This window comes from Megalops cyprinoides, chromosome 20, assembly GCF_013368585.1.
Source record: "Megalops cyprinoides isolate fMegCyp1 chromosome 20, fMegCyp1.pri, whole genome shotgun sequence".
Lineage (NCBI taxonomy): Eukaryota > Metazoa > Chordata > Actinopteri > Elopiformes > Megalopidae > Megalops > Megalops cyprinoides.
In genome coordinates this window covers 5,363,333-5,387,780 of record NC_050602.1, presented here as the reverse complement: position 1 = coordinate 5,387,780, position 24,448 = coordinate 5,363,333, and the positions used below count along the sequence as shown (strand labels likewise).

Below are 24,448 nucleotides of genomic sequence, written 5' to 3'. Positions count from 1 at the left end.
AATCACTACAGGTTGTAGTAAATGGCAGAATGTACATTTATCAGGAGTTATGAGGTCCATTCTTAACCTGTCTTTTCCCTGTACTGAGAGTACTCTAAAGGGAAAGTTAATGCGCTTAAGCACGGTAAACGTCATGTTTAAGAGCATTAAAATTGCAAGAGTATTATTCAACACATCAGTGTTGCTATTAAACAAAGATTAAATAACTTAAAAAGCTCAATCTATTTTTTGCATCTCTGAAATACAGAAAGAACACTTGGCAGAAAGAATATCTCTTTTGCGCACTACAGAACACCATGGCCAACACCCGAACTACGTAAATATTCACGTAAAAAAGCAAAATGTCCATTTGGCACGTAAATTGAAATCTCTGGGAAGAACTTTGCCGCGTGAGGTGGACTGGCATACCGCTGGTCACGTGGCCTTGGAGTCAGAGACACCCGTAAGACTTGGCAGTGCGGAAGACTTGGTGCAAAGCTGAGCGCGTGTGGGAGTGAAGCAGCGGCAGGGGTCCGCTGCCCCCCCCCTCCCCCCGCAGCCAGCGCCGAGCACTCAGTTCAGCAGCTCCAGGTAGGTGATGGGCACCTTGCCCTTCTGCGCCCCCCGTTCTCCCATCAGCCAATCGGAGTCCATCCCCGGGACGCTAGACACTGTGATGACCTGAGAAAGAGAGAGGGGGAGAAAAAGAGAGAAAGAGAGAGACTGTTTCAGTATCAGTGCAAAAGTGCATTTCCAGTGTGTTTTTACTGGTATGATTCATAAGTGAGAGACTTGTTTTACTTTAAAAAAGGCAACTCACATATATCACTTCAGTATATGTTCAGCTGTATAAGTGGTTAGTGCTCAATTTGTTTTAATGATACTGCCTGTATCAACATGTGCAGTAACAAAGCTTTACCTCTAGAAGGCAAGGCTGTAATTTTAAAATGTGGCATAATTGGTACATTTGTTGGTGAGAGTTTGTGTGAAACCACAGACCATCAGCCAGTATTCCAACCCAACTACAATGCGCTCTGTGCTTTACTGAGCAACAACATATAAACGAGCATTACGTTTCTATTTTTTTTCTGCCCTACGCAGCAAACGCGGCATGTGAGGAGATTCCAAAAACGGGGTGCATTGTGGGTAGACTGCGCAGGGGTGTTCCTGCCTGTTGCGAGAGGCCGGAGACGGCTCCTCGACCCCCGATCCCCTGTGACGCGGGCGCGTCGGCCACCCACCTCATCCGCCAGCAGGGAGAGCTCGCTGCTGCTCGCCGCGTCGTAGTCGTACAGCACCCGCGCCTTGCGGCTCCCGCCCGAGCCCCGCAGCTCGCCGAGGGCCGAGGAGCCGGCGCTGGGGGCGGGCGCCAGCGACGGGAGGGACACCGACGGGGAGACCGCGGGCACCGAGATGCCGGACTGGTTGTTGTTGGATGAGAACGAGGAGGGGAAGCTGGAGGAGGAGAGCACCAGTTAAAAAGGAGGATCAACCCTGGTCCTTACAGAAGACTCTGAAGAGGACAGGTTTGAGAAGAGGAGGTTTGGCTATCGCTTGTATCTTCTGATGGTAAAAATAGGAAAAAGTCAAAGCCATTGTCCAAAAGACACCAAGGCACAACATTCTGAGGTAGAAAAATTAAGCATGAATTAAAATGACATTAGAGTAATGCCCTGATGAAGGTACATCAGACCAAACGTAAAAATCCTTTTAATTTTTACACCTATTGACAAGGAAACAGAGGCCTGCAAGTAAATGCAACAAACCATTTTATACATACATGTATGCTTTGTAATACGCCAGTTGTTTCTTCCATTCTTAAACAATAGGTGGCACTGGTGTCTCACTGCTCTGTGAAATCGGGTTGCTAAAGATGTGGCAGCCTACCTTCCCAGCTGCTTCTGGAGGTCCACCATGTACTGGTAGCACTGTGCGTAGTACGTGCTCTGGGCCTCTACAAAGTCATTCAGGCAGCGGAGGTGATGTGCCTGCAGCAGAGAGGAGCATGGGTCAGCACACAGCGAGAGAGCGGCCTGACCTTTCTGTATGAGAGTGTCACGGCGACCTCTGTGCAAAGGTGACGGGTTTTTGGAGAGAGGAGGGTGCGTACATGCGTGCTGCCGATGCCCTCCAGCAGGAGCCTGGTAATCTCCGCCTGCCGGTCGAACTCGCTCTGCGTCACCCTCAGTTCCGTCTCCGCCTGAGGGGAGACACGCAGATCAGTCACGCAGTGGGTACACTCAAAAACATTCAAATTTAAACACAACAAACAAACAAAAAACACTCAGATCACTGTCATACTAAGACTGAGAACAGACATACTGAGCACGCTCAGAACATTGGCGCAGTGGCCAAGATCAAAGGCATTCAGACTGGGCACATTAAAAATAGTCATGTTGTACCTGCAGTCCCTGAGCAACAGCGACCCAGTGTCACTTGACTTAACCATGGATTCCACTTACCTGTGTCACCTCCTGTGCCCACATCTGATCAGCATTTAAAAACAGTGACATACTCATTAGGTCAGCAGATCTCCTTGCGGTTAAGGACAGCCACAGAACTCGTTTCTCACCCTCAGTACTAAGCTCGAGGATCACAATGGGAACAATATTACATGCTTTTATGACTCCCATTTTACAGCCATGGCAAGAGCAAAGGTAAACAGCTACCAGCAGGGGAGTGAATGAAGGCAATTTTGAGGTCATGTAGTACATGATGGGACTAAAGAGGAAACATCTATCTGGGGTTTGGTCTACAGGGGTTAAACCGCCACACAACCAGGAGTACAGCACTATATTTTAATGTCAATGAAGCCTGCAATGGATGAGGGAACATATGCATCAGGAATCTAGCTGATGTGCTTCCTGCATGGTGCCATTCAAAACCACATCATCATGGAGACGCATGCAGGCATGAACACACACACGCACATGCACACGCACACGCACACATAAATATATATGTATATGTCATATATATGTATGAGAATGGTTTGACTAGGAAACACTGATCCTTCATAGCTTGAATAATGCTCTCTTACCAGTCCCCTCAACCACTACAGCAGGTATTCACAGAAATGTCAAAGATAAGACTGTAGACAGACAAGGTGCAGCAAACACACACACTGAGATGCCTTCTCTTGCTGTCTGCAAACCACATCAAGTGAAACATGCCTAAAGCGTTTGCCTTTATCAGAATTTATCTAGCTTAATGTATCATAACACAAATGTAAAAACTAAAATAAGCCAATATAGGCACAGGTTTTTGGCAGAATACCTACAGACTGGAAAGATAGAGCTGGATGCCCAGACACCCATTCCCAGGGCTTGGGTAAATTCTTGACATTTTGTGAGGCCATCGCAATAACAAAAACGAATTATGTCTCCATAGCACATTCCATTTTGCTTTACGTTCACTGGCCTTACGATGTCTAACAGGGTTAGGAGTTAGGAGCTTGAATTCCTGAGCATAGCACTAATCTAAATCCAAGTGCAGGTTGACGAAAGCATTCTGCTGAGCAACATATCTGCACAGAAAACCATGCCTACCGCGACACTGTCTACAACACAGTGGCTGCTCAAACAATATTAAGAGGATCACTCTCGGCAAATAGGCCTTCAGTCAATTAGCCAACAGGCCTATAGCCGACAAGCCATCAGGAGCCAACAGGAGACATCCTCTCAGATTATGGTCCATGCCCCAGGTACTGGTGTTGGTGGGATCACTGCTCGGGCTCTGTTGTTTTGCTTTTTCAAACTGCGGATACTGCAGACTGCGAGAGAGACCTAAGGAGACCTTGAGAGAATGAACCAACCTTCAGCCACTTCACATGCAAGAAGCTGAGCATGTAGGAAAAGTGGACCCCGTACTCCTCTCCCAGCGGGGGAGTTGAGTTTAGTTCCTATCAGTGCAGGGAGGAGCGTGAGGAGGAGAGAAAGAAAGAGGACAGAAACAAAGTTTGTGGCACTGCAGGCACACGTGCAAAGAAACACACTCCAAGGGTTAAGGGTGGGTCACACCTATGTGCTGTCAGTAAATTGGAGCATGCAGAAGTCTCCCTCCTTCCAGAGAGAACTCTCTTTCCCAAGGCTGTGCCAGCGTCAGGTGTATTTGGGAGGAAGACCTGTGTTGTGCTGCAACAGGTAGCAAAAGTTTCTCAAATCTCTGCAACAGTCCGTTAATGGTATGAGGCAACCATTTTTGGCCATTTCCACAACCCAAGCCACGTAATGATCGTGACAAAATTGAAACACAGCTGGTGCCTAATAATGTGATCTCAGTGTCAGTCTAAAAAGTCTGCAAATTAAATCATGCATGCATTTCAGTGTCTGTATTACAGTCAACACATTTTGATGGTGCACGGAGACACTGCCAGACATGCTAGCATGACGTGCCATTTAAGCTGCAACTCCCAAGTGATGGTAAGAAATATTCACTCCTGATTAAACACAGCACCATAGTCCTTGGACACAGAACAACCATAAAGAAGTGATGGAAGAAAGAGGCTTCATGAACCATGAGATGTGTTTGTTCGAACCCCATGTTTTTTTGGCTAGGTGACTTTTAACCGTGTAATTCATTTTGAGATCCACTAGGTGTCTCTGTAAGAGATTTTTTAAGTAAGTAAGCTTTATTAGGTGAGCCGTCTCTCTTTCCTACAGGGATTTCAAGGCACCCTTGTACCATAAATGTGTAAACTGCTTGTTATGTTTTTGATAAAGTTTAAAAAGATAAGATAAAAAAGATTAAAAAAAAGAAAAAAAAAACTGACATCTAACAGCTTCTTGCCACAAATATCACAGTGGTTGCTTTAGCTAACTGTGGAGCTGATGACACGGCTGCATAGTCAAACAGCTGAGCTAACTGTTGGAAGCACAGAGAGCGTATGGGACCAGTGAAGAGAAGAGTTTAACAGGAGATGCCACAGATGACAATACTCACTGCTGATCTGGCGTCAGCCACTCTGGCTTTCTTCACTCTGGTTTTAGCAGCATCCAGATCCAAGCGCTTATTCTGCAACAGCTTGCGTTCTCTCTGGGGGTTGGGAGGGTAACATTACATTTAGTCATTTGGCAGACGCTCTTATTCATAGCCACTTACTAAAGGGCATACAAAAAGGCCGTCGCATCACTGACACAACCGATAGCAGGATGCAGGAGTCATTACATAACATACAGCATTCTGCTAAGTACCACATCTGTTGCAATACAGAATCAGTTTAGATCAGTGCAGTTCAGGGTAAAACATACAGCCATTCTGATAAATGAGAGAGTCACACAAGACATCAGCTGAAGAAGCTGGAGTTCAACATGGTTAAGAGGGCCTTAAGAGAAGGTGATTAAAAGGTGTCCATGGTGGTTCCAAAATAAACAAATAAAACAAAATAAACCCCAGGGTTTGGTTGGATGTACTAACCAATAAATTGACCAAACCACTGAACACTTTCCCTTGCAAAGCACCAAGAGTTTTTGAGGGGTGTCAGGGAAAAACACGATAATCTACACAAATCTGATTTTTGGAGATGGAGGGCTTGGTGAAGTCGAGGCTAACTGAATGCTGTGAATACATTACATTACTGGCATTTAGCAGACATGAGACCCATTCACAAAAAGCATGTGAATATCGGCATGAGATGATCTCAAATTGAAAATCTCATTCCAGCCAGTCCTCAAATTTTCCTTTATAGTTACATTTTGAACTCCATCCTCTAGGTAAGAGTGGGAATGGAATAACAGTGATGAAGCCAAATGGCATGTGTCCTCTGACACACCAGTGAAGAGGACAAAAAAGGGTTATTGCATGTTTTCATGACACCCCTAAATTACACTGCCTCAATTTAAATTGGTGGGGGTGGCAACTGGAAAGGTGGACCTGTTTCAGATTAGACTGCTACTCTGTCAACAGCTCCAGTTTCACAGTTCAACAAGTTCAACGCATTGGTTTATTGCGGCAACCATTTATGAACAAGATATAGGGGGCAGCTGAAGACATTTTTCTTAACTTGATCGATAGCTTGTCTTACAGTTATTACTTTACAGTTAGATAGATTACATCCTGATAGATTAACAACGCTTCCTGGGAAAAAGCCATAAATTTAAAATGAACTTCAGAATAGTATATATTTGGATGTACCAAGTATGCACAATGTTAAGCACATCCAACTAAATACATTCCATGTTTTCCATACATTCACAGAGAAAAAAAATAAAACACAGGGGTTAACCTATCTGTTCTTGCTCCTTTTAAAGGCTATGTGCCAGAGTGGCAGCTCTTACACACTTAAGCGACAGGTTTTACATGTGCTATTGACAGGGTGCTTCAGCGGAGCTTACCGAGATGGTCTTGTAGTCGCCCTCAATGAAGTTCCTGAGGGGCGTGAGGAAAGTGTTGGCTGAGCTCTGAATGAACTCTCTTTCCGCGCCTCCGAGCCGCTTCTCTGTCTGGCCGCACTTTATGAGTGCACTTCCTAAAATGAGATGAATGACAGGTAAATTTTAAGGCGGGGCCACACCAGTCGTTACCATGGTTAATGCTGTGTCGCTTTGGTGATGTACGACCCAGGCAAACACATCTGTAGAACAAATACAACTGAAAAGCGTGTTACTTCCACAGGTGAAGCAGGTCGACAGTCAAATGGTGGGACAGCATTTGGAAGCAGCCAGCTGTTCGCTGCATTACCTAAAACAGGCCAGCATTTCAAATAATCATGGAAGTGACTTCAAAATGCTTTGCCAAAAAAACATTTAACACTGATGAAAACAAATGTTTATGTAAAGTCAGCACTTAGGGAAACTGAACCAATCCTGAAGGAGATGGGTCATTCCCAAGGCAACTGTACACTAACGTGCCAATGCTGAAGCATTCAAGGCGACGCAGGGCTCACCATAAGCCGTTCCTGGCCCAATCTCATGCCCAGAGTCAATCATGGACTCGCCTAGCAGCTCACGGTTGTTGGCCCGCGTCGGGACTTTCTTGTCCAGTTTTTCATACAAGAACTCCTCTATTCTGACATCTGCAAATAGAAGACAAATTTGGTTGTGACAGAGGTAACAGTCACAAGACATCCCATGCGCTCTCTCACAATGGGATGGGCGGAACTCTGCAGCAAGATTGTGCTGTTGTCTCTTTAGTTGTTAATGTTAGCAGCCCTGTGGACCGTAGAAGTGTATGGGTTAAAAGAACAGATTTTCCTGAGGGCTGCAAGTTTGAATCCAGGGAAAGGTGCTGCTGCTGTACTACAGGCATTCTACTGTATCCAGATAATCAGCTCCTGAATTCCTTCTGCTGGACGTTTCCAGTTAGTAACAAGAGGTTCCTGTGCTTTGGAGTCCCTATACTAGCTCTAGAGGTTCTGTTTTCAGTAATGTCAGTAACAGGCTAGAATATCGTAAGACATCTACCATCAACAATGGTAAATGGGAAATACAGAATATGATGCTTCTTACTTGGGTTGGGCTGCAGTAAAACTTCTGTCTGTTTCATTATTCTCTCCGTCCATTGCTTGGTGGTTTCTGCTCTGGTGAGGAGGTTTTCCAAGTGGGCGTCCAACTCGGTTATTTCAGCCTGTCCAAGTTTTTCCTCTGTAAACTGTGACAGGGATTTATCACTTCATAAGGGTTATGCTATCCATTTACACTTACATGTATTCACTTGGCAGGCGCTTTTATCCAAAGCGACTTATAAGTGAGGTACAATACAACACAAACGAAACACCACACAGTCATATGCTATCTGTCCTTCACAGATAGCATATAGCTAGACGAAGGTTACTTAGATACTCGCTGCTATAGGTCATAGCTAAGTAACATCACATAGCTAACAAGCTAGCTAAGTTAAGTATGCTACTCACCACGCTGTTCTTAGCAGTTTACCTATAGCTAGCTGTATTACCGGCTTTTATAGCCAGCTTTTTAAATATTGACGACAACGTTAACTATCCTACATTAGCATTATTACATTACATTATTTAACTTATTTAACACTCTACAAAATATGTCTCACCCACCTTATGCTATCCAAGTAAATCTTATTCATTGCTATTGCGTTTATAGCAACTACAGAGCTTGAAAGCTAATATTAACCGTTCCCAGTTCGTACAAATACGAAAATCTCGTGACACTAACTTCGTTAGTTAGCCAGCTAAACCAAACACTTCAGCAGGCCTAAACAGAGCAGCGACTGTCACTGATCACGGTAATAAACAGAAGCTAGCTGGCTGATTAGCTAAGGTAGTAGCAAGACTAGCAAGAGTGTTAACCACACGATTTCACTGTAGAAAGGCAGTCTAGCGTTAGCAACATACAGCATACCCAGTCTGATGTTAGCTAACTAGTGGGCTCACCTACCTGTACGGCTCGGCTAAGGAAAGTGCCGGCGTCAGCTGCTAATCTTTTGACGCTGAAGTCCATATTTTCCTGTTTGCACAAAAGCAAATGTCTCGGCGATCGAGGTGGCTATAGCTAGCAGAGAGTTGAAACGGAAAGAATGGCAGATATCAATATTATGTCATCTGGCTTTGGAGACAGAGTGTGTCCCTCCGATTTTTAGAGCTTTCGAAGACCGTTTACTTCTCGCTGCCATCCGGACGACCGTGTCCAGATTACAGTAGCTAGTCAGCGCCTAGCATTTAGCGAGCCAGCTGCTGAACACAGGAGGAAGAGGAGGGACTTGATTATTAGTACGTGAATGTTCTCAGTAGGGAGTAGGATATTCCCTGTTACTTGGTTTGTCACTGGTACTCCAAACTTGTTGGACTCAATGGATCCTCTTTTTTATTCCAGACATTTCCGTAGCTGAGTTATAAGACACAGCATTGCGTGTATTTAATTTTGTTGTTGCAGTGTGAACGAGGTTTCAGTGCATAGTATGCTGATTAATTCACTTTAAATCTTTAAGTGAAAGAAGGATGTCTGGGGGGTCAATCTTGTTGCAACAAATAACTTTCGGTCAGTTTGCGGTTTATATATTATGTAGTATGTACATTTTATTTTTGAGTCACGCCCCTCAACCACACTGAAACGTGAGAAATATTTTAGTTGAGTGCAACTGATGAACACTAGATGGCAAAGTAAACCAATTGTATTTGTTGCTGAGAACGTTGTAGCGAGAATCCATTGCATGTTGCTTTAAGCAACATTATGATCTACACTTACTGTATATATGAAATTCACAAAGTATCTATAAACACAAAATTAAGAAATCACTTTGCCCCTGAAAATGTCTCCTCTTTTTTTTTTTTTTTTTTTTTGTTGCAAGATCATCTCTAACGGATGCATAGCATAATAATAATAATAATAATAACAATAGTAATGTAAAACCTTACAGAATGAAAAAATAAACACAATTAAATTTAAAAAGCATGAAATCAATGTCAAAAAGACACAAAACATAAAAAAGGTAAACAGTAAGAAACTGAAGGTAGAATCACATAACAATAAAAGCCAAGAATCAACAATAGATGAACACTAAAAAAAAAAATAAAAAAAAACCCTACACAGTTAAAAGTAAGTTTATAAGAACAACTCAGCTCAGCTCAGTAATACACTAAGGAGCTAGGTCCATGTCTCAGAATTCAGATCTGGGAGGTTCCTGGAGGCAGATTTCACATAAGATATAGATAAGTTAAATGCTTGGGGCTGCGAATTTTAACTTTTGACTTTTCTGTGGTAAGCTGTAGAAAATTTTGGGCCATCCAAAAATTTATGACATTCAGATAGTCATGCAGATCAGCTAAAATACTCATACTTGGATATTGTGTTTAAGTGATAGGTAAAGGTCTGTATCATCAGTGTAAAAGTTAAGAGAAATTATGATTGTGTATGATACTGCCAAAACAAAGCATATAAATGGAAAAAATATGTCCCCAGAATTGACCCCAAGGGATCTCACAAGTAACAGAAGCAGATAAATACATAAAATCACCAAAAGAACTTCTCATGTTGCCTCTGTAGTTCTTGCATTTGAATGCAGAGCACCGACTGTTCATTAATACAACAAAAATTCCTACTCCCACAAATGGCTACTATAGCATAGGCTAATATTACAGAGATGTTGAGTTTACTGTTGATCTGCACTGTATCTGTCTAATTGGGTGTTGCCTTCAGATTGTGCATGTAACATATAGCTTGGTGGCTTTCCCAAGCTGCTGCTCGAAGCAGCCTTAACAGTGTGAGCCTTGTGTTTTTGATTTAAAACAATGAAAGCATCCTGGAAGCCCTCTGTTTCTCATTTTGAGCAGTCAGGAACCTGGTCTTTCATGTTTTTGGATGTCCGCTTGACGTAACAGTTTAGCAAGGCTGGCCTGCAGCATAGCTAATAAAGCGCGAGACCCAGAGGAGAGGGAGTCCTGAAATTGAACTTTCACTTCAATTCCTATTTGATGTTTTTTGGGGAAATTTAAGCTTGCAAGGAGGATAATCTATAGAGTCCCTTCCCTTCTTCCTGCACATCATAAAATAAATAGGAGACAATATTCTGCATATATAACAGAAGAGATGAGACAGCTACTGAACCAGTCACAGTATGTCTGTTGCCGTTCCTGAGCAAGCAGACCAATTGAGCGGACCCAAACCCATGCCAGATTGCGAGCTGAGGCCAGGGGGACTGGTAATCTTTTTTTATTACTGGGCTGCTTTCTCTCCACAGCATGGAGAAGCTTCTGGAGAAACCGAACGAGAATTATCTTGGATCAGAGACGCGGGCTGGCTAGGGATTTGAAGTGGGGGCCGAGGAAATGAGCTTTCTTCACACTTGATCATCCTATTCAATATCTCTGAGCTTGCAGTTGTCAGCCTGAGGCAGCAAGCATGGCCCGGACTTCATTGAGTTTTCCACTCCCAACATAGGCTGTAAGTTGCTATTAATTGTCAATGTGGTTGAATACACTAATGGAAATGATTATTTTATACAGTAAAGCTACTAGACCCTGTGAATCATTTTGAATTATAAACCGGCTCTACAAAAAGTCCCTTCATGAGAAGCAAAGAGGATGAAATTGAATGAATTCTTTTTACGTACATAAACTGTAGGCCTACATTCTTCTACATCTGGATGAGTCCATGAAGACCCAATGGTACAAAAGTGTGGTAATATAAAAAAAGTTATATAGGTAGAGTGACAGTTGCACAACTCTACATCAATGTTATTGTGTCTTACTTACTCTGGACGCAATAACCTGTGGATGTTCCTCTAGAGACAAGACAGAAATGTTTTCCTGCTGTGTGGTTTGAGTCGACTGCACAAAGCCTGACTCTGTTTAAACCAAGAGGAAGCACTTAATTGCACTTCAGAATAACGGTTCAATGACAACAAGCGAAATATTGCTTTAGACTAAATATAAACTATGAAATCATTGAGGACACCAAGATCAAAACCACAGTTATTTTCCAAGCAGAGTACATTTTTGCTGCATTTAATGCTCTTTGTTGCCTTTTTTCCACTGCTACCTTATATTTGCTTAGCAGATATTTTCATCCAGAGTAATTTACACATTTTATATTTTCACATGTTGTCCATGTCTGGCTATTTACTGAGGCAATTTGGGTTAAATGGCTTGCCCAAGGGTACCACAGTAGCGGCTCACCTGGGATTCCCTTGTAACCTTTGGCTTTCAAGAAACCGTTACTCCTTTTATGTTAGGAGTAGGCAGATGTCAGTCAAGACTGATCTCAACTAGTGTTATATGTACTCATCTCAGGAAAACAAGTTCAAATCTGACTGAAACAAATCATTACTTGGACTTGGGAGTATTTTCTTTACAGATACCTTCATAGTAATACAAAAAAACACTGTTTTGGTCTAAACAAGAATGGGGTGTTTTTCAAAAATAAGTTCACTTTTTGAAGACATTTCTTGTCTGCACATGGCATAACCAATGTGAGTTATTTTAAACCTCTGTGATTCATAAACTTAAGGCAAAGTTCCCCGTAAGTGCTGATATAAGATTGCTGTTTATCTTACAGTGGTTATGGTTAGAAATGTGGCTGCAACATTTGACCCTAGGTTAGCACTTACAGGAACTTGTGCCTCAAGTGATTCATGACCATGAGTCTGATTAATTTTCATTAATGTAAAAGGGCTCAGAGCTCCCCCTAGAGGCTTTGCCTGGGACAGACCCCAAAATAGTAGGAGTGACAAAGCTGTGCACAGTGGCCAGGCTGCCAGACCCAATTATTCACCCCTTCTTAATTTTAGTTCATTTAAATTCATAAATGCCACAAGAAATTCTTGTTCATCGTTTTGTGTTCTGGGTCCTCAACCCAGCTGTGTCACATTACACCAGTTACGGATGTCAACGTTACCTGTGCTGTCAGTGGCAATATAGATAGAATTGAGGGTCTATGTCTAAGAAGTGGTCTGTATTGTTTCATTCTGACAAACTTTGGTTTCTAAGTGCTTTAAACAATTTACACATTCAGACTCAATGAAATATCCAAGTGGAGACCACTGGTTGCTTTAAAAGGCTCTGACCACCAGGGTATTCCATTGTGAGAATTCACATTATTGTGTAGACTGACTCACATATTTTACGGAAACACTGCAGTTAGTGGAACCTTGCTTATCATTGTCTCAGCACTGAGCCATCTCAGGAAGAGTTTATCATGCCACACAAAAGAGTGTAATTACACAGATAAAATGTTCTTAGGAATGAGAACATTCACTGGAATTGAGCTGCCTTCCCCTGAAATTCACTATTTTAGGTTTAATTGGTTATGTGTTATTTGTATTTTTATTGATGTTTTTATAAGATCCAGCACTGTGGCTACGGTCTGTTCATTGGGTTTTTTATGTGTGGTGGCCGGCACAGCAACAGTTCTAAAAGTTTTCCGCAGACACCCATTGCAATGACCAAGACATGATATGTAAAAACAGGCCTCCAGAAAAGAGAGGTATAAATAAACAGTACAGCAGTCTTTAAACAATATCACACTTTGGAAATAAAAGGCTTCAATCTCTATGCAATTTGCAATCTCCCCTTACCCCAAGTAAAGGAGAAACCAGTTGTACATTTATCTTGCGGATACAAAGCTACAGTGTTGACCTACTGTGTTTAAGTTACTCTGAAGGTCTCAAAACCAATGAGTGCATATCCCTAATTAACTTGTTCATACTGTGTGACTTTTTTAGACCTTATTCAAATGATCTTTTTTTGTGAACGGTTGATAGATTGGATGCCAATGTAACACACATCCCCAATTTCAGTGCATTATATCACAAAAGTGCTGGGTAGCTACAGGGATGAGACATTTTAGATAATAATTATAGAAATATGAGTAATATTAAAAGTAATAACACTCCAAGCTTAATTTAGACACTAATCATTGAAAGTGTGATCTTTTTGGTCTCTTTCTATCCATTGCTCAGAGAATTATTTGACAAATTGGTCTAGTCATTCACTTCATTTTAATTTATGGAGAACATCACTGTATTGCACATGCAGACATATCTTCAACAGGTCATGCTGATATTTAACAGAACAAGGAGCATCCCGCTCCAGCCCTGCAATATTTTAGCTGGAACGTTCATTAAACGTTTTGTCAAACCTCAACAATGGCATGAGATATTCTTACAATATGCAGTTTCTCAGGAGAAAAAAAACCATTATATAATAAGGCTTGTTTGTATCTAAGTCAGGGACAGAATCATCGAAAAAATACCTTGATTTTTAAAACACCCTCCTGCGCCATAAATAAAGTATGAAAATAAGGCCTCAGTGATTAGGCATGGTTTGCGTTTGCCACTTTCTTTGCGTGTTCCAGAAAAGAAGGATATCTGTGGGTCTTGCTTTTCCAGGAGTTGGGTATTCCTTGAAGTCCAATCTGAGGAGACAAAGAGAGCAAGAGAAAGATCGGCTGGGATCCTGTCTAATTTCAATAGTAAGATCCTTTTACCTAGATATGCACATAACTGTATACTGCCCATACAAAAACCAATATACTGAGAATATATTTTAGAGAATAAATTTTTAACTCAATCAATATATTTAAAACACTGTATGTAAATTATTGCCATTCTGCAATCATATACTGCAATATATTTCTGTTTTGCATTGATATATTTTAGATGTATTTGAAATATATTCTTGGGTTGAATAATATATTTCACAGAATATTACATTAAATTTCAGTTCCGTATGAATGCAACCTGATATGGGCATATGTTAAATCCATTTTGCCATCCACTGATCAATTAAAAAAATTCAAGCAAAAATTGTACTCTCTCCTCCTGGGGGTTGGACGTAATAGCCTAAAATCTAATAATTTCTTCATAGTCAGATGGGTGATAACTTAGTCAAATCCCTGCCTCATTTTTGGATGCCGTGTTCTCCAAACATGTTCTTCATTCACCTTACCGTGTTTGTGTGTCTGTGTTAGTCACATCTGGCACCATTAGGTGCAGAGGAAGTTAAGTGACCACACACTGGGTTGTGATGTAAATAAAACTCACGCAACCTTTACCACCATGATGCATCCGCTACACATTGAGTGGCATGGTGTGCCGTACCTGAGCCCCCAGACACGCCCCGATGAAGGAGCCCCTGCTGCTGGTGCATCCACCGCAGCGCATGGTGTCCCGCACAGCCTGGTCAAACTCAACTGCCGTCAGGACCCCGTGAAGCGCTGCCTGGAACGCACCAGGCAGACCTGGGAGGAAGCGTCAAGCATGAGCCCAAGAGGAAAGGGGGACAGCAATACGCGTTGCATGAAAGATCTGTGAATTTGTGTGGTATCTGCAACACTGCCGGCATTTCAGTGACCTGACCACAACAGGAAGACAACGATACTTTCTCTTTAAATGAAAACCAATTGAAAATGAAAATTAAAAGTTATCCCTATTAATGACAAAAGAATCTCAATTTCTTGTCAAGTCCATTGCACAAAAGCATGGCCATGACCACCAGGGACCACCACCACCATGTCCAACAGGCAAGACAATTTACTGCAGTGCTCATGGGAAGTGAAGTCCAAAACTGTCATTACGTAACAGTTCTGTATTGCCTCTGTTGTAACAGTAGACTTCATCTCCCATTTACCGCATTGTGCCACGTTGCTCTTTGTTTGCATGGTCTTCTCATCCTACCTGCGCGTTCCCATGCAGAGAAGGGCACTGTGTTAGATTTTTTTGACCCTGTTAAAGTCTTTGCCACGTATTAAGTGAGAGGCTTCCAGGACATGTGTTTTTACTTCAAAACCAACCCTCGCTTTAGGGGGGAAACAAAGCCATTCCAGGATCAAAGACACGATCACCTTCTGAGTGCACAGAGCTCAAAGGTTTGCTGACAATAACGTTATTGTGCCACGGAAACGGCCAGTTGGGGGCGGGGGGGGCTGCGGGAGGCAAACAGACCTACCTCATGTGTTTGGGAACACAGCGGGGATCAGCTCCTGGGGAGTTTTGGACATGTGCTCCTTCACTTGGTGGAGGTGTCCTGCAACAAGAGCGATTACGAGTGCCACATTTTACAACCTCTAACCGCACGTGTCTGTCTAGCCAAGAATTAATGGAGAACACCTTGCTTTCCAGCGCTGCCACGCTGCACTCACAGTTCCTAGTGTGGTGTCACACATTAGTCAAAGCTCAACTCTCCTAAGTCAACAGCTGCTGCGAAACCGAAAAGTTCAATTTTTCGCGATTACCCAGTTTAGAAGCCATTTGCCTGACTAATGTGTGCCTGTGAGCGCGTGACATGGCAGCTCTGTAAACGACGGCACCATGAACATCTCTATAATGCAATCTGGCGGCGGGGAAAGATGACTCAGGAGGGGCGCGTGTCCTCCGCTAGACTTTCTCTCGGGAGATAATGAATTGCAAATGTCAGGAGCCCCGGCGTTCCGCGGCAGAGCCTCTGCTGCGCAGGCGTGGCGAGGCGGAAGCTCTCTCTCCTCGCTCACCGGCCACGGCGCGGTCCAGCTCCTGGGGGTTCTTTCTCTCCGGGTCATCCAGCTGCTTCAGCACCACGTCCAGGGCCTTCGGATCGGGGCCGTTCAGGATGTAGTGCTCCAGGAGCCTGGAGAGTAAAAGAGCACACGTGTTTTTCACTGCTGACTTGAGCACAAAGTGATTCGGAGTGATTCAGCTGAGAGAAACAGCAATTCAGCCCTATTTTTGGCACCGCATCTCTCTATAAATAAGAAAAAACAAACATTTCCCTCTGCTGATCTCTCTGAACAACCATACATGTGGTACAACATGAACAATCATAGTAGTACATCTGCTCAGTGATCACTGCGCCATGCTATCTGTGGCATGTTGACGTTCTATGTGGATTCCAAAAGCTGCAAAATTTGAACCAAGTTGTCTTAATTTTGCCATCACTGTTATTGGCCAAATTACAAAGCAGGGTCTGATACTGCCGCCCAACACACACCGCACAAGGGAAACGGGTGCGTTTTATCCTGACAAATTCACTGTTATCGTCACCACTTTGCTCATGCAGCCAGTGACTAGCCACTTCTGTGTGGCTGGTGCACGTACACTGACCTGGCTGCAGCCAGCGTCTCTGTGACGCACGTGTCATTGTTCTGGGTGACGCGGATTGCGTCCTCCACCTTTTCCAGCATCTCCGGCTTGCCGGCGTAGCGTGCCACGATTGGGGCCAGCTTTGCAATGCCATCGATCTGATTATCATCAGCGCAGCCTACAGGGAGAAAAACACGGTTGTTAAAAAATGACAAAAATAAACAAAACATGCTTGTTGACTTCTGTATTTTTGGTCAGAAATTTTAGTTTAGATTAGCTCAAGTAGGATAAAAAAAGGGATCTGACGTGGATAGGGAACTGGGTTTGAAACCTAAAAGTTGATAATGAAAATGACAGTGCTGTTTAAGATATTTATCACCATATCTCAGATATATTCCACTGTACAAATGGACCATATGTAAGCTTTAAAAGTTGCTTTGGCATCTGCTAAGCAATTACATAATGCAAGGGCAGATTTTGACACATACTTCTATTCAATTCAATACATACTGCAAGAAAACAATTTAATATTACGGAGAATGAACTTGTGGCACCATTTAGATTTGAATAATGTGGCTGAGTCCAAGTATCTTAGCAACGTCAGCTCACAAGACCTCATTCATTAAAATGTTCTATTTTGCAGTGTGAGCAGTGGATTGCCTGAGACATCAGTAAATCACAGGCTGATTTTGAATGGACTCCAATGTTTAAATAAATAATTTTTAGAGTAAAATCTTGTCCTTATGTTGTCTCATCTAATAATTAAATTTGCACAGAACTACACAGAAAGTATGTGGGGGGTAAACATTACAGATCTAAACCAGGAGTGAAAAGGTGCATGCTACATGAAATTTATTCTGTGAGTTAAAGACGCACAATTCATTCTATGCGAGTCTGGATCATAGCCCTGTTCTCTAAAGAAATCCGAGCATAGGGTCCACTTGTTGTCATTTCTCTAGTGGTGAACAAATGCCATGTTTCATCAGCCAGGATTTCAGCATGTAACTACATATAAAAGTGAATAGCACTGCTTAAGGCCTCCTGAAAGAAACACTCATTGAAAGAAACGCTAATTTGCAGTTCACCCCTGTGGTAAACTCTTGACTTCAATGTTTGTTTATAGGAACAGCTTCAAATACTTTTTCAGCATGTAACTTCTGACATGTTCAGTATAGACAGATGCACAATTAAGCTAAATTATAAAAAATATTAATTATAAGATGACTGATGAGATTAGTTGCCTAGTATATTTATTTGGATATTGCAAATGGAATCATATGAATGTATTTCAATTGTGAAAGGTTATTTTGTTCACATGTAAAATTTGATAGTTGATCAATTTTATGGCAAAAAGAACATACAGTGTATTTGCCTATGCGGTACGTGTGGTCTTGAGCAGTCATGAAATTCGTTCATGTGAAAGAATTAATTCCAACTAAGAGCAATTGATGTTTATCAGACTGATTGTATGCACACTACCTGCACAAAAAGGCTTGTACACATGAGTATTGTAACTGGCCTACTATGTTAAAACTGAGCTCATTCTCCCACTCAGAACTACGTCACTCCCCCTCAAGGTTACCTGTTTCCTCTTTGCCTGCATCCACATTTTTCAGGAAGCTCTTGAGACTTGCATGCCTCCAGGGGCCTTCTATGGGAAGCTGAGGCCTTGGACCTTTGACAGTTGGAAAGGACAACTTTCAGAAAATGATCCAATTAAACCGTGTATTGTCAATTAAAGCACATAGCCGAAGCAGCGCAATAAAATCCCCAATAGAGGCTTCTGGCTGAAAGATGACACATAAAATTAAAAGTGTCACTATCTACAGTATATTTTATTGCATATCTTATGAGCTGAGAATTAATGTAATATTCAAGTGAATTTAAGAAACACAGATTAAATTGCCTTACCCCCTTTCTCTCTATAAGGATCATTGACAGGGGTGTCATATTCTGATCCTGGTCCAAAGAACTTGTATGTGCGCTGTTTCAGATCCTCCACGTTTAGACCTGATGAAACACTGAAATAAGTTTACATACCCACAGCACTGGTAAAATGCATATAAAAACCCATGAGTATACTTACCTTCACACATACAAATGTCACATGCCAAAAGTTACTACTTGGGAGTATGGTAACTGCCATATTCCCAAACACTATTACATATGGTAATATTTTAAAACATACACTGCCGTACCTCCGCATTCCGACAACGATTCCAGCAGCACATACGCCTGGTCACCATAGCAACTCTGCTGGCCCGTGTCCCTCCTGTAGAACGGATTAGCCGACTGGGGGTGGAACTCTGGACAGGGCTCTTGAGCCAAGATGGCTCTAAGTTTATCCAGGTTGTAGTTCCAATGGAGAGGTTGTGCTGCAAAGGTATGGATAATAAATGCAAGATTTTTATTATTTTAAAAGAGCAGAGTGAACGCATGTAACATGATAAACACACAACAACTGTACAGTTCTTTTTTATTTATTCATAAAGAAAAAGTACACAGAAAACAAATTCTCTTTCTTCTTGGGCGTAACGTAAAAATTGCCACCAAAAAAGGCAGGTAGTGTAATTCGTGCGGTTAGATGAGTAAAGCAGAGTTTGTGACGAACAACGCCCCCTGGAAAAAAATCTCAGTCCTGGTCGTAGCATTTGAGGTATTTGTTGCATTAAACAGGAGATCATAGCACTTATAACAATACCTGCTGCATCCGCGACAGCTGCTCCAATAATTGCCCCGACAGCTCTGTCTACCACAGACAAAGCCACGGCCATCTGAAATTAAAATAAAATAATGGTTTAAGTAAATCGCCTCAAGTGCCGCTCAGCCAGTTAGCATGGTAATGTCATGCAGTTAGCAAGCTAATTGACATTAAATATGAAATCATTCGTGCCATTAATGCTACTTCCGAGTATACATATCAAAAATCTATTGTAACGCCAGCTAACTAACCAGCTTCTGTAAATGCAAACTTGTTTTTCGACAATTGAGACTATAAAACACCAGAATAGGTAGCTAGTGCTTTATCGATCGAAGATAGGGCTGCGACGGTAACATAACACAGTAGCTAGCTAGCAGCTTCTTGTCTTCAGTCATTTATTTCATATAACCGTATTATGCATGCTGAAGATGTAGCCTGCAGGCTAATGTCAACCACTGTCAGAACTTCAGCTAACGCAGCTACCTTGTCTTTTCTACCTCAATGTCTCCGCAGCACACAATTCCTGCCCGGACAGAAAGTTGTATTACGAAACAGTGACTGTGTGAGGACAATTTCAAGAGATGCTGCGCTTGCGTTGTTCCTGATTGAAATAAAAAGTTCCGGTTGTTCGTCTAACTTGGTATTTTGAGAAGATCCGGTAAAGGAAACTTCAGTTAAATAAGAGAAACGACAAAATTCTTAAAGTACAGGGTATCTTATAACCGCTGAGAAGCGAATCTTTTATCAGCTGACAAAATTCTGCTCCGAATTCCGTGGAGTTACGTGGGTTCACTCAGTTTCAAAGTAGCTTCTCGTTTCGCAGTGGTGGAAGAGTTCGAACGACTGAAGTGAACAGAATAATGCACTGCTTCCCCTATTGCGATATTCACTTAAGCTTGACTGTCACATGGCTTTCCTTTCTTTTAAATAAAATAGATTTTTCCACGTGCAATTGTACTTTGGACTTTTAGGGGCCTTAGAGGTCTATGACCTCCTCAAAAAAGGAACGTGTCCATTTCTCATTTGTCTACTACAGGATAAAATAGTAATTATTCCTTCCTGACAATACATTTTTATGGGGATTCTCTTTTAATGAAATCCATAGGCCTACTTTAAGGAAATAGTCCATGTGAAATTTACAAAGTAATGAAATCAGCTGGGTGCATATGTGTGCATGGCTTTCAATGAGGAGGGCAACTTGATATAGGTTAACTCTCAAAACTGGAAAAGTAAATATTGGTACTGTCTATTTAAATACAGGTATGCATTGGTTAACAAAGTAGATGCATTCTACTGGGTCACAGAAATTTCCCCTAAATAACATGACATGTCTATGGAGATTTGAAGTAGCTAGAAAAGAAATTAGTAATGCATTATTATATTCATCAATGTGTGTCTATAAATGTCAAATGCACCCTAATTCTGATACTAAGAGAAGTAACAGAGAACACAGACCTGAAGTGCATCATGGTGCCATCTTTCCTACCGTGCTGGCCAACTTTATCAGGTTACCTTCATTTCAACTCTAAACAGATCAACATCTAGCAAGGTGGCAGGTAAGAGCTGATTTTGACCTCAGTACTTTAAAAAGCTAGATTCAGTACACTGTATATAGAACAACCTGAGAGCAATGTGATTTCTTGTGATCCATGAAGTTTCTTCCTTGTAATGACTGTTTTATCAAGGATTAATATTTGCATGTGTGTGCTTTGCAGGCACGCAAGAGACCCTCTCTTTTGCATTGCTGTGGCTCAGGTTGTGTAGCTCTTTTGAAGATTGCAACACTTTCTTTGGACATCATGGCCTGTGTTCAGATAGCAGTGCTCTGATTGGACAACATGGTCCTCTCCAGTACTCTGCAGCTCTATTTGTTGAGATTGTTGACTGTATTGTAGTTGTAAGAAAGTCCAACATAATGCCAAGACCAGAAAAACATGAGGAATTGATCAAAGGGAACCCCAAGTTTGCTTGAATGAAAGCATCCTGGATTGATTTGGATTTTCCTTTGTTTCTCCCCCACATAGAAGCATACCCTGTATTGACTTAATGTGCCCACCCCACACAAAGCCACAACACACTGAAAATTCTTTCAAAGCTGAATCACACTACTCTTCAATGACACCTACGGCACTGTCAAATCATGACAGCATCACTAAATGTAGCTCTATATTAGCCCTACCAAATTTAATATAGGTCTACTTGCACAGAAGCTCTAAGAGGATATTCTGCAGTCTTATAAGTAGTGTTCAGTCACTCTTTTGGTCATAGTAGCTGATACACATGGAACAAACACCTTTCACCTCCTTGTCATAATAACAAGCTGAATTTATATCTTTCTTATTTTGACTACAGCATCCATTTCAAATTAAGCCTGTTTCAGCCCATTCAAATCCAAATCCATGAATGTTTTTTTTACCCCAAGAAATGCTATTTTTTTTTTTTTTCAAAAATCCACCTTATGCCTCTCACAAAGCCATATGTAATTCTCCCTGGAATTTCAGCATTTCCAGAGCTGGCACCTTGCAGAGAACTATCTTAACAGGCGACTCGTTCACACTCCAGCAAATGCTCTAATAGATTGGATTCCTGGCAGCCAAATCAGAGGGAAGCAGCGTCTCACTTTAATGTATTTCTGATGCCATTACTTTTATTTTGCCATTGGTCATTTTTTTGTTTTCAATTATATTTTCATTCTTCTTTTGGATTTAACTAATTTACAAATGATTTGCTTTGGTAGATTTGTTTTGATTTTTATGTCAAGTACAAAGTAGTCTGCTTTTGAAAATCAGTAATAGGCCTATTTAAGGGAGGGATGATCATGGATAAACAGAATAACCCATAAAAGTTGTTAAATATTCATTGCTCATCAGTAACTACTCTTATATTTACTTCTCTCACAATACTGCGGACCTGTATCCTGGTCGTACATATCTAATCTTGCATATAAACTGTTAATGGCTAAGGAATTGTCAGCCCCCACGTCAGGAACAGATTTTATAGACGGAATTTACTGCAATATACAGTCCGCCTTGGTCTTATTTTTGCTTATTCCTTGCTCACAAAATGCATTTTAAAACAAACACGGATTGCACGACTATCTTGTATGGTTGTCAAGGTAGTTCATTAGTGTGAACTTAAGTGAACCAGATCGGAATCAGTAGAAATTCGAATGAATTTCAGCTGAGGTACCCGCCCCCAGGGCTAGACTGTTAGGGCTAGGTTATTAGTTTACTACTGTTGTACATATTCCAGTAGTGGGCGAACGTCCCCGTCAACTGTGTAGAGATCTTCACCGTGCAACGTTCGGCTTACATGTACTGTGTGGACCGAGGGCACTGTAAACACGGGACAAGCGTCAGACGGAAGAGAGAGAGAGAGGGCGGTTCAAGCAGCTACGGAGCAAGCAAGGCAACTGAGACAAGCAAGCTGTCACAGCACGCTTTGAGCGAGATCGAGTAAAGCGAGCATCAGTATGTTCGCTTTTCTCTGCGATGCAAATGTGGGAAGCGAACATGGTCCGTGTGTTTCGCTTCCACAACAGTAGGCGGTTTTAGCAGGCGAATTTTGTTCTGCGAGTGTTTATTGAAAGTTTAAACTGCATAATTGGCTTCGTTGTAAGACAAAGGGGCGATGGAGTACTGGAGGCAGTGCGCGGTGTGGCTGATCAGTTGTAGGGTTCTGCCACCGAACCATCGGGTGACATGGGATTCTGCCCAGGTGTTCGATCTTGCCCAGACACTTCGGGATGGGGTCCTGTTGTGCCAGCTTCTGAACAACCTGCGACCGCAGTCTATCAATCTGAAGGAGATCAACCTCCGACCACAGATGTCACAGGTAAGGGTTTTGTTTATATTTATCACTTGTTCTAGCCACCGGAATGGTTACTGCAGGGTTGCCACGATCGCTCTTCAAATCAAGCAAGCGTTGCGCACGATTTCATGTACACGAAGGGATGCTGAGATGAATATTTCACGTTTAAAGTTAATCAACAGGCTTCTCTTACATGGTTTATGTTGTAATACAAGTGAAAGCACATGAAAAGGAAAGGGCCGTCTGTCAAACCCGAGCATTCTCTTGACGCTCCACAGATGTATTTGTTGAATCAAGGAAGTTGTACAGAAAGCCACACCGTTATGTGAAATAAAACAGCCGTAAGTGATTATTGTCCAGCTCTAAGGCTTAATGGTAACAAGATTTAAACTCCACTGTGAGTAAGCAACAACATAATTGGTATATTTATTGTCTTATATTTTACCATTTCATAGTTTGTTATTGACTTACCTTTGTAGCCGTAGCCGTATGTGTATGTGTTAATGTCAACAAATGTACAAATGTAGCCGTATGTGTATGTGTTAATGTCATTTAGTTTTAATAATTTTCAATGGCATAATAGTAAGATTTAATAAAACTTGAGTAAAACGTAATCTCGATGCCATTTTTTTTAATGTCTTTTTTATGAATATGATCTAAATTCAATTGAATTCTGCTAGGGATGTTGTAAGAACTGGACATCATAGTACCATCAAGAAAATTACACCAATGGCACAACCAGTATTTTCGATTGTTATTATTAATGACAGGCATTCCATGTAATCCGTCCTGATATATACAGTAGGTCTACATGTACTGTAGGCCTACTGTATATATAAATTGGCCAAATCTAATCTAGAATTGAATCAACAAGCAGCACAGCCATCCAAGTAGTCCTGTTTGAGTTGTCAAAATCAAAAATCTCTCTTGCATCCAGGGTCGTTTGTTGCACTTGCTTGTGCTATGGGTACAAAGGATGTAGGGAAATCTACAAAGGACCAGTTGCCCATTCAAAGTGAAGCACCACTGTCCTTTCCAAACCCCGGGGGCATGGCGCTCTGAGACATCACAGGTTAACCTTTCTGACAGGCAGCATAATCCGCGGTGACAACAGCGCTGAATCAAACACAGCTCATGAATAAGCAATGCAGCCCTTGTATACCAGAGTGTTTAATATGATGGGTAATATTAATCGATGAAAGCGCTCCTGGAGCAGTTTCGCATGACACAAGGTCAAGAGTCTACTGGGCCTCCTCATCATGCTTCAATAGATTTTTGTTCAGGTGTTTTTTTTTTCCAGTTTGATACAGAACTGACCTGCTTAGTGACTGATAAATCACCATTATTGACAAATTTATAACTTTACGGTCTTGAATAAATTCAACCAGTTTTATTATAGAATTGCTGTTCAGGTAAAGCTGCAATGGCTGGAAGGAGAGTATCGCAGTATTGCAGGAATAGTGCAGTACATATTTAAGTCTAAAAAACATTAGAAATATT

At 41.8% G+C, this 24,448-nt stretch overlaps 3 protein-coding genes across 5 annotated transcripts in view; 1 reads left to right on the top strand and 2 right to left on the bottom strand.

Moving 5' to 3' along the window:
- sh3glb1b (SH3-domain GRB2-like endophilin B1b) lies at nucleotides 1–8,620 on the bottom strand. 2 transcript variants are annotated; one of them, XM_036554143.1, is made up of 11 exons: nucleotides 8,325–8,620; nucleotides 7,425–7,566; nucleotides 6,863–6,991; nucleotides 6,312–6,445; nucleotides 4,921–5,013; nucleotides 3,794–3,880; nucleotides 2,442–2,465; nucleotides 2,090–2,179; nucleotides 1,867–1,967; nucleotides 1,221–1,434; nucleotides 1–660 (listed from the first exon to the last, which is right to left on the bottom strand). In XM_036554143.1, exons 1-11 carry the CDS (start codon nucleotides 8,385–8,387, stop codon nucleotides 553–555), a joined length of 1,185 nt encoding a protein of 394 aa, XP_036410036.1. In that variant the 5' UTR covers nucleotides 8,388–8,620; the 3' UTR covers nucleotides 1–552. The 2 variants fall into 2 exon arrangements, with proteins under 2 accessions (XP_036410036.1, XP_036410037.1); XM_036554144.1 differs by lacking the exons at nucleotides 2,442–2,465; nucleotides 3,794–3,880.
- Nucleotides 8,621–13,355: 4,735 nt separating this feature from the next.
- On the bottom strand, nucleotides 13,356–19,919 carry selenoj (selenoprotein J). 2 transcript variants are annotated; one of them, XM_036554438.1, is made up of 10 exons: nucleotides 19,636–19,919; nucleotides 19,139–19,211; nucleotides 18,636–18,812; nucleotides 18,349–18,447; nucleotides 18,020–18,112; nucleotides 16,459–16,615; nucleotides 15,870–15,985; nucleotides 15,329–15,406; nucleotides 14,482–14,621; nucleotides 13,356–13,796 (listed from the first exon to the last, which is right to left on the bottom strand). In XM_036554438.1, exons 2-10 carry the CDS (start codon nucleotides 19,209–19,211, stop codon nucleotides 13,695–13,697), a joined length of 1,035 nt encoding a protein of 344 aa, XP_036410331.1. In that variant the 5' UTR covers nucleotides 19,636–19,919; the 3' UTR covers nucleotides 13,356–13,694. The 2 variants fall into 2 exon arrangements, with proteins under 2 accessions (XP_036410331.1, XP_036410330.1); XM_036554437.1 differs by having other exon boundaries at nucleotides 13,357–13,796; nucleotides 19,622–19,918.
- Nucleotides 19,920–22,601: 2,682 nt separating this feature from the next.
- Nucleotides 22,602–24,448, top strand: part of vav3b (vav 3 guanine nucleotide exchange factor b) — a 63,777-nt gene continuing 61,930 nt past the window's right edge. Inside the window, exon 1 of the mRNA XM_036554146.1 lies at nucleotides 22,602–22,972. Coding sequence (XP_036410039.1) covers nucleotides 22,769–22,972 — 204 coding nt within the window. The 5' untranslated portion in view covers nucleotides 22,602–22,768. The remainder of the gene's footprint in view (nucleotides 22,973–24,448) is intronic.